Source organism: Mastomys coucha, unplaced genomic scaffold (assembly GCF_008632895.1).
Source record: "Mastomys coucha isolate ucsf_1 unplaced genomic scaffold, UCSF_Mcou_1 pScaffold5, whole genome shotgun sequence".
Taxonomy (NCBI): domain Eukaryota; kingdom Metazoa; phylum Chordata; class Mammalia; order Rodentia; family Muridae; genus Mastomys; species Mastomys coucha.
This window is the reverse complement of record NW_022196911.1, coordinates 50,627,049-50,637,699: the sequence shown is the minus strand read 5'-3', so window position 1 is coordinate 50,637,699 and position 10,651 is coordinate 50,627,049. Positions and strand designations below refer to the sequence as shown.

Here is a 10,651-nt window from a genome sequence, read left to right as displayed (position 1 = left end):
TCTCTCTCTCTCTCTCTCTCTCTCTCTCTCTCTCTCTCTCCTTCATGCCTGAGGTAAAAGACATGATCTCTTGGCTTCGTACCCTTTGATGCCATGCCCTTCTGCAATGATGAGCTCTTACCAATCTGGAACCATAAGCCTAAATAAGTCCTTACATACAAAAGTTGCTTTTGATCATGATGTTTTATCAAAGCAACAGAAAAGTAACTGATACAGTGAGGAACCCTGTCTCAAAAAGGAAGGTGGGGGGCTGGAGAGATGGCTCAATGGTTAAGAGCATCGACTGCTCTTCCAAAGGTCCTGAGTTCAAATCCCAGCACCCACATGGTAGCTCACAACCATCTGTAACGAGAGATCTGACTTCCTCTTCTGGAGAAGCCTGAAGACAGCTACATTGTATACATATAATAAATAAAATCTTTAAAAAAAAAAAAAAAAAAAAAAAAAAAAAAAAAAAAGGAAGGTGGTTGGTACCTAAGGACTAGCAACAAAGCCTATGTGAATGTACACAAACACACTGTCTTAGTCAGGGTTTCTATTCCTGCACAAACATCATGACCAAGAAGCAAGTTGGGGAGGAAAGGGTTTATTTAGCTTACTTCCACATTGCTATTGATCACCAGAGGAAGTCAGGACTGGAACTCAAGCAGGTCAGGAAGCAGGAGCTGAGGCAAAGGCCATGGAGGGATGTTACGTACTAGCTTGCTTCCCCTGGCTTGCTCAGCCTGCTCTCTTATAAAACCCAAGACTTCCAGCACAGGAATGGCACCACCCACAAGGGGCCCTCCCTCCTTGATCACTAATTGAGAAAATGCCCCACAGCTGGGTCTCATGGAGGCACTTCCCCAACTGAAGCTCCCTTTTCTGTGATAATGTCAGCCTGTGTCAAGTTGACACACAAAACCAGCCAGTACACACACACACACATACACATTCATGAACTCACATGCGAACACACAATGATTCCTGATTCTGCCCCTGACTGCTTAATCCTGTTACCTCCTCCCTCTCAGCCTGTTTCCTATGGTATAGCCATTAAAAGTCAGACAGGTCAGAACCAGAACCCTGGCCCCATCATTCTCTAGCAGTGAGACCATAGATGAATAACTTGGCATCTCTGGCCCTCAGTTTCCTACTCTGCACAACTAGAGTGACAGCCAGCCTTCTCACAGAGCTGTGGGAGGATATGGTGAGATCATACCCATCAAGGTCTCAGTGAAGCAGCTGCCATGGTAACTGCTGCCATCCACAGTGTGAAAGGAAGGGTCGCAGCTTCAGCCAGGCAGGATGCCCCTCAGAAAGACGTGCCAAAGCAGTGGTATTTCTTCCCTTCTTTCCTGGACATATCAGGACTGAAAAAAAAAAAAAAACAAAAAAAACAAAAAAAAACACTTGTCCACAAGTATTTAACAAAGACTTGCAAACTGTCCATCGGGCTCCCCCCAAATCCCTCACCTGGTGGTTCCCATCATCACCCCTTCATTCTCAGTTCATAAGTTCAAGGCAAAGAACTTGCTGTTCCTTGCAGTTCCTGAGATGGCCTCCAAATGTTGTAGCCATAAATATATCTCAGACACAAATTGGAAGGCACCGGCGGGGCTTGGGGAAGGGATTTCAGCCAGATGGCAGGATGATGAATCACCCTGTGTTAATGAAAGTACGGATTGGCTCAGCCTCCTGGGAGGGATACCTGCCCCTTACCTGGGAGCTGGAGAGTATAGTCTGTCAGAGATGCTGAGTGCAAGCTGAGGACCCCAGGCACTTAGGGGTGGAGTAGATAGCAAGCGGGGGGGCTCCTTAGCTCTCTGTGGAGGTCTATCCTTGAAGCTGGTTTTTCTACAGCCTGAGACTCAGGGGAAACTCTCTCTTATTGGCAGGTCCTCCTGTGAACGTGAGTTGCAACATCTTCATCAACAGCTTCGGGTCCATCGCTGAGACAACCATGGTGAGTACATTACAGCAACTGCTGTTTCCACAGTAGGTGTCTGCCCGGGGAACATTTCTCTTCTACACTGGGTATCCCCCAAGAAGGCACAGAATCAGGTATTTTAGTTTCCGTCCAAGCCAATGTTTTGGATAAAGGTTTAACATCTGAAGAGGGTTTAGCTGCTAACAAGGTAAGCCCAGGACAAACCTTCAGAATTACAAGAACAAAATTATAGACGGTAGCTGGGGGAGACAGGGAAATTGTGATTAAAGTCCATTATATCTGTGTGTATGAAAGATATCACAATGGGGGCTGTATGTGGTGGCGCATGCCTTTAATCTCAGGATCAGGAGGCAGAGGCAGGAGGATTTCCATGAGTTTTAGGCCACCCTGGTCTACATAGTTCTAGGCCATCCAGACTTTATCTCAAAACAAAAGCAACAAAGTCACAAAAAGTTTTGAAAATTAAACAATAAGGCTGAGGAGGTGGATGGGTTAGTCAGTGAAGTCGACACTCAAGCCTGAAGACCTGAGTTTAATCCCAGAATCCAAATTGTTTTTTAAGATGTTATGGTGGCACAAGCTTCTAACCCCGGGACTGGCAAGGGACAGAACAAAGACATGCAGACCCCAGGGTCTGGCTTGCCAGTCAGACTAGTCTACTGGGGAGCCCCAGTCTCCAGTGAGAGACTTTGTCTCAAGACTAAGGTAGATGGCTCCTAAGGAACAAACACCAAGGTTAACCCCTGGCCTTCACACATCTGTTTGAACACACACCCAAATCTCTTTCTCTCTCTCTCTTTCTCTCTCTCTCTCTCTCTCTCTCTCTCTCTCCTTCTCTCTCTCACACACACACATTCCACACATACACACATATATGTACATCCACCTGAATACACACACATATGTACATCTACCTGAATACACACTCGCAGTACACACACACATATGCACATCCACCTGAACACACACATTATATACACACACACATATACATCCACCTGAATACACACACACATTGTACACACACACACATATGTATGTCTACCTGAATACACATACACACATGCACACACACATTACACACACACACATATATATATACGGATGTCTACCTGAATACAAATATACACATGCACACATCCAGCAACAGGGCAAGTATTTGGATTAAAAGGAAGTGTGCCTTACTGTGGGGATGCATAACTGTAATGACAGCAGGCTGTAATTCTCAGGAAGCTGAGGCAGGAGGATAATGAGGCAGGAGGCTCGATGTCTTAGTTACTGTTTCTACAGCTGTGAAGAGACATCATGATCATGGCAACTCTTATACAGGAAAATATTCCATTGGGGCTGGCTACAGTTTCAGAGGTTTAGTGTGTTATCATCATGGCAGGGAGCATGGCAGCATCCAGGCAGACATGGTGCTGGAGAAGCTGAGAGTCCTACAACCAGATCAGCAGGCAGCAGAAAGAGAGAGTGCCACATTGGGCTCACTTGAGCATCTGAAACTTCAAAGCCCATCCCCAGTGACACACTTCCTCCAACAATGCCACAACTCCTAATAGTGCCACTCCCTATGAGCCTGTGGGGGGGGGGGGGGCATTTTCTTTCAAACCACCACACTGGGCTACATAGTAAGATCCTGTCTCAAAAATAAATCAAAAAAAGTGAAAAACTGCTTATGACTTTCAAATTGACCCACAAAATGGAGGAAGCCACTGGTTGTAGATGCTGAAGTGATGGACTGGACCCTCGCCCCCCCCAGTGTTATTTGCTCTCTTTTTATGCATTCTGTGGTGGGAGACACAAGGCAAAGATTGCTAAGTATTAATAGTGATAGTCTCTGACCCACAGACTTATGGGTTATTTTGTATCTTATTCTGCCAGCATCACTGTCTTCCACATTTCTTTGAGGAGTAGATATGACATTAGGAATTCCAAATGTATGAAATGACAGTTTAAAAATGTTTCTCAGTCACTCAAGACAAAACATAGATCAGTTGTACTCATATGGGGGGAATTATCTAGCTTGTGAGTAAAAACTAAAAAATATAATAAATAATAAAAATAATAAAAACTAGAACAGCCTGGAGTCGGCTTGTGAGTAGACTGAGATTCAGCCAGTCACTTTCCTAAAACACACACTGCCACCTCATGCCCCCAACTCATGGGCATCTACGTCTCATCTTCCCTGCCAAAGCTTCTTACATGTTCTTTACTCAGAAGCCTCTGTGCACAATAAACTTGTACATATCCCAAGTCTATAAGTATATAAAATAAGTATACATATTAAATATTTACCTATAATCATAGAGATTTATCGTAAGACAATTCTTTAATACGTATATAGTTTTACCATCTATTAAAGACAAAAGCAAATGTTTATACTAATGTAATAGACATGCTTAGCTTGCTTTTAAATAAGTAAATTAGAATTTGTTATATATACATACATGTGTATGTGTGTGTGCCTGTGTGCATGTGTGCCTGTGTGCCTGTGTGCCTGTGTGTGCCTGTGTGAGTGGGTACCATCATGAGACCAGAGGAGAACATTGGGTATCTTCCTCTGTTTCTTTCATCACTCTCTCTATGTCACTCCCTGGCATCTTTATGTCTCTGCCCATCAGTGCTAGGGATGCAAATGCTCATAGCCTTGCTTAGCTTTAAAGGGGGTGGGGGTCTTACTGTGCATCTCTAGCCGGCCTGGAACTCCTTATGCTGGACCTTCCTATGTAGTCTAGGCCACACTGACCTTGAACTCACAGAGATCTGCCTGCTTCTGCCCTTGAGTGCTGGGATTCAAGGTGTATACAACCACACCAACCTTTCATGCTCAGTTTTTTATGTAAATGTTGGGGATTCTGATTTATGTTCTCATGTTTGCACAGGACTCTTCCACAGCCCCAAGAATTTAATCCTGACCAGATACCTTACACTGTAGAACACAGAGCATTGTCAGCATTTGCCAGAGTTGGTCAATATTTTGATTCAGAATCATCAATGCTAAAAGTCATCAATATACATCACATCGATATAGTCAAAAATTGCAGATGTGTGTTTAAGACCTTTTTAGAAACTGTTAAAAATTCTGCCCTAATCCCAAACCAAAACACACTCATTTTTTTATATAAAACTCAAGCCAGCAGTCTAAACAGCAATTTGCAAAATCAAACATTCCAACGGAATGCAGCGCATAGATACCAATTTGAAATATGCACGACCAGAAATGACAGTAGGAAATCCTGTCTCTGTTTCCTTCAATTACACCATGACTGTGTGAGCAGAAAACTCCACCTGGGGGCTGGGGAGATGATGTAATTGGTACAGTCTACCTAGCATGCAGGACACCCTGGATTTGATCCCTGATCCCATATAAACTGTGTGCGAGTTCATTCCTCTAATCTCGGCACTCAGGAGATGGAGGCAGGAGGATCAGAAGTTCAAGGTCGCCAGGTGGTGGCGGCACACGCCTTTAATCCCAGCACTTGGGAGGCAGAGGCAGGCAGATTTCTGAGTTCGAGGCCAGCCTGGTCTACAGAGTGAGTTCCAGAACAGCCAGGGCTACACAGAGAAACCCTATCTCGAAATACCAAAAACAAAAAACAAACAAACAAAAAAAAAGAAGTTCAAGTTCATCCTTGACTACACAGCAAGTTCAAGCACAGCTGAGTACCTCAGGAGCAACTCATTGGCATCCCAGTTCTCTATTCTGGTACAGTTCCCACTGTCACACTTAGGGATGTACCAGTCTGTTTGCTTGTCCCTCCCCAGACCATACTGGACACTTATGGCCAGCTGATGTCCTGTCTTGTTTCCTGAAATGCTCAACCTCAACAACCAACACAACAAAACAGCTGTGGAAAATCATTCTGTTAAATAAACAAGCCAAAAGAGATGCACTGTTTATCCAGTCCAGACGTTGCTTGGTCCTCAACATTTACAAACACTGGATCTGTCCTTCCCATTGTAGATCTGTAGTATCACTGAGCTCGCCATAGGCCAAAGAGACAAAAATCTTTTCTTTTGCAAATAAACTTGTCTTGACTGGGTCAGGAAGGTGTGGGTGTAGATGTGTGTTTAAGAACTTTTTAGAAACTGTTGGAAATTCTGCCCTAACCCCAAACCAAAAGGCTACTGAGCTGAGGAGAATCTGGCTCAGTTGGTAAAAGTGTTTGCCACACAGCATGAGGGTCAGAAATCAGTCCCCAAAGCCCACTTTAAAAGATGGGCATGTTAGCACACACCTAGAATCTCAGTGCAGAAGAAGTAGAGAGAGGCAGGTCCCTGGAACTCACTGGCAGCTAGCAGACCCTAGTCAGTGAGCCCTGGGCCATTAAAAAATGCAAAGTGGAAACCCAACCATAGCATACCAAGCTCTAAGTGAAAAACAGAAGATGATGACTCTGGGGATAACCCACAGGAGGAGCCCAAGGAAATGCCAGTGTTCAGAGCAGAATAAAGAACAGGTTTATGCACTTCCCTGAGGACTCAGGACTTCCCACAGGACTCAGGCCCTGCCTATCAAGCAGGGGAGAGGCAGCTCCCTAGTTACCTTGCTAATTATATTTGCTTAATTTTCTTTTCATATGACTCAGAGAGAAATCTAAAATCTCAGACCTAGAGAAAAACTTGTTGAAATTGACTGCCATGGTAGCACATGCTTCAGGTCCCAGCACTTGGGAAGCAGAGGCTGGGGGATCTCTGTGAGTTGGAGGCCACTTATGGAAGGTCACACAGAACAAAACAGTGTTCCAAAAACCCAGGTAGATTTCTGTGCATAGCCAGTTTCCCCTTCCTTTAGAGCATTGGTTCTCAGTCTTCTTAATGCTGCAACCCATGCATTTCCGTAATACCTTGCCTTATGTTCTGGTGACCCCCCCACCATAAAATTTTTTGTTACTACTTTATAACCATAATTTTGCTACTGTTATAAACTGTAAAATAAATATCTCTGTTTTCTGATGACCTTAGGTGGCCCCGTGAAAGGGTCACTCAAGGCCCCTCAAAGGGGTCTCAACACACAGATTGAGAGCTGCTGCCTTAGACCCTATCAAACAAACTTCCCCATGCATATGCCCCCACCACAGCCTCTCAGGGTGCATTTGCAGAGCCAGCCTGGGCTCGTGTTAACAGCAAGAGCAGCAGCTTGTTCATGAGAAAGCTTGAGATGCTTCTGTGTGCCAAGCAGTGAGTGAGCATCCTGCTTCTGTTATCTCAGTTAGACTCCCAGCAACCCAGAGGCAAGATCACTCGAAGTAAGAAGGGCAGAAACCGAGGACCAGAAACCTCAAGGTATTTACCTAAAGACACACAGCTAGTAAGTAGCCTTGTTAGGATTTGAGCTCAGATCTCCCTCACCTCAAAGCTCATGCTCTCCTGTACACTTGAGATCATCCAAATTTGCTTGACCAATTTCATTAAGGGCATCCAAGCTGAGAGGGAGCTCACTAACTGACAGGGAATGGAATAGTGCCTACCAGAAAGATTTGTTGCAGAATATTTGATTACACTCTGAACCCCAAGATTGTGTTGTTTAGTGGAAAAGCCTGTTTCTAGTTGTGGTGTGGCTCAGCCTTAGCACACACCTTTAATCCCTCTGTCTGGAATACAGGCTCATCCTTAGTACACACATTTAATCCCAAACAATTAAGGTAAAGTTAGTTTGGAGAATGAAGCACTGATGTTTGAAGTTAGTGTCCACTTGGGTGGCAGACAAAGTGAAATCAGAGAAAGATTTAATATAATAGGATATGATATGATATGCCAACCCTTTGAGAAGAGAGAGGAAAGGGAGAGAGAGAGAGAGAGAGAGAGAGAGAGAGAGAGAGAGAGAGAGAGAGAGAGAGAGAGAGAGAGAGAGAGAGAAAGAGAGAGAGAGAGAGAAAGAAAAGTTTTACTGAGATAGTTGTACAGAGTCAGGTTGCAGAGAGAGAAACACAAGACACAAACAAGGACAGAATGAGCCAGAGAATGAGAAGAAGCCAGAAGATTAGAACAGATTGCCAAAGTTAGTATGAGATAAGCAGAGCAATCAGGAGAAGCCGAGATAAGTCAGATTGAATTAGTCAGTCTGGAGAGGGGCTTGAGTCAGAACAGCTGAGATGAATAGCCAGCCAGAGTTCAAAAAGAGCTAGAACGGGTGAGTTTATTCAGCAATAAGTCTACGATGCTGAAAACATTCTAGGCCTAGATACAACTGTACAAAGGCTAGAAGCTTCCAGGACTAGACTTGGGTTAGCAGACTGAGGCAGTAAGCCTCCAAGATAACAATCACATAGGCAAATAAAAGATACAATTTCAAGGATTGCTGCTGACCACAGATCCCCAAGGCTCTACCTCTCCAGCCTCACAGAGAATTGCCTGAGCACCAAGGGGTTATAGTGGTCTAGATAAAGTCACCACGTCAGAACCTTCCCAGGCACCATTGGTTCCTCAGAACAGCAGGAGAGTAGTTCATCCCTAGAAGCAACTGGAGAGCCTAGTCCGAGCCCTCCCTCTCTCCCGCCTTTCCTCCCACCCACCTTTTCCCCTCTCCTTCCCTCAGGGAACTTGGCTTTAGTCACCAGAATAACAGACCCAAGAGCATGGAGGGGAAGAAGGACCCCAGTGGTCTCTACTCATCCCACCAAAAGGAAGAGAAGGACCACCTTAATTCTCATCTAACCTTCCCAGAACTGTCTCAGAAGGCAGCAGAAAGAACAGGGAAAAATAAAAAGAGCAAATGGAGAAGGACCCCTTCTACAGCAACTCTCTGTCTACAAGAGAAATGTCTAGACCAGTAGTTCTCAACCCGTGAGTCACAATCCCTTTGGGGGTCACATATCAGATATCCTGCATATCAGATATTTACATTATGATCCATAAGGGTAGCAAAATTACAGTTATGAAGTAGCAACTTACCTAGATCTAGAATGCAGCAGGAAGCAATGACCTTTCTCGTATGTATGTGCATATGAGGTTGCATTATATAGTGCAGCAACTATGTTCCTGTGCAATATTTGTGTACGTATGTGGACTGTGGGATTGTGGGGCTGTGTAGATTAACACACGTGCATGTGTGTATACCGATAATAGACATGTAACATCAAAGAGAAGTGTCCATGTGGAGTGTGACTATGAACATGTGTGCACTGGGCTCATATGTATACGTGAAGAGATGTGTACATGTATTTTGATCTCACTTAGCTTTGTCAAGTTGACATAGCTGAGAGTCTTCTGAGAAGAGAGCTTTGATGAAGAAATTGCCTAGATCAGGTTGGTTTTTGGCCATGTCTGAGGGAAGGGGACTGTCTAGATTGATGTAAGAGGTCCCAGTCCACCATGGGCAGCACCAACCCTAGGCAATCCTAGTCTGTATAATAAAGTTAGCTAATTATGAGCTTATGAGCAAGTAAGGAAGCAACATTCCCCATGGTGTTCTGTTCAAGTTCCTGCAAAGAGTTCCTGTCATGACATTCTTCAATGATGGGCTGTGACCTGGAGGTCTAAGTTGAAATAAAACCTTTATTCCTCTAAGTTGATTATGGTCAGTGTTTTAGCATAGTACAGAAAAGAAACTAAGATACTCTGCCACCATGACACACCTCTGAGTGTAGTTCCCCCTGAGTACCTGTCTCTAAGAGAGGGGTACAGGCTGACATAGAGCACTGGACATGCAAGCCTTCAGCGATTGCTACAGAAGTATAAGGCATCATCAACCGTGGAGCTATCAACCAAGGAATCCAACACAGAAGCACCAAGAGATATCTTTCTGCTGGTCTCTGTTTGCCATACTGGCTTTCTCCTTGAGTTCTTACCTCCCTACTCACAGCCCTGTGGGTGCTAAGTGTGACACTGAGCTCTTGGGCTCTGGTTCCATTTGACTTCTCTTAGGCTAGACTTCCCCAGGGTGAGAAATCCAACATGTATGTCTTCAATCAACAAACGTTCACTTCTTCTTCATCCAGAGTCTGCTGTGGACCAGAAGGCTCTCTGGGGCTCTGGTCCTCAGGTACCAGCTCAGCACTGTTTCCATATCAACCATCAAGCCAGGGAAGGTGTGATGTATTGCAGGCTGCAAATTGCCGTATTCCTCAGCAAAATGTAATAGAGTAGGCTGCCCAAACATTAATGACTGACATAATTTGTCAATTGTGACAGAACCTGTCACAATTCTGGAGACTAGAATCCAAGGGCAAGATGCCATCGAGGTTAGTTTCTAGTGTGACAGAGCTACCTTCCGCTTTGTTCTTTCAGGTTTTCTTCCCTCCAAGAAGTGAAGGCAGGAAATGAAAGAGAGAGATACAAAAGAGGAGAGAAAGGAGGAGATAGAAAGAAAAGAAGATAGGAGAGAGGGAAGAAGAGGGAAAGGGGAAGATAAGAGAAGAGAGGGGGACCTGGTATCTCTTCCACCCTTTTAAAAACTTTCTTATATTTGTTTGATTGTTTGTTTGTTTGTTTGTTTAATGAATGATGTGTGCACACACATGTGCCACATAGCACATGTGAAAGTCAGAGGACAATTTTTTTGCAAAAAAAAATTTTTTTTCAAAAAAAAATTTATTAGATTTTTTTTGACATTTAAAAACATATTTTAATTAAATAGAATTGAATCACATTCTTGTTTTCCTTTTCTACCACCACTCCTCCCAGAGACCCTCCCTTCAATACCTACAATTATCTTTTTTGTCATATTCCTTAAAATTTATAAAATATTATAACAATAAAAATAAGTATAAAAGTTGT

General features: G+C 43.9%; 1 protein-coding gene across 2 annotated transcripts in view; it reads left to right on the top strand.

Moving 5' to 3' along the window:
* Nucleotides 1–10,651, top strand: part of Glra1 (glycine receptor alpha 1) — a 97,933-nt gene that overhangs the window by 41,541 nt on the left and 45,741 nt on the right. For both annotated transcript variants that reach the window (XM_031351904.1, XM_031351903.1), the window contains exon 3: nucleotides 1,878–1,945. In XM_031351904.1, the coding sequence (XP_031207764.1) occupies nucleotides 1,878–1,945 (68 nt within the window). The remainder of the gene's footprint in view (nucleotides 1–1,877; nucleotides 1,946–10,651) is intronic.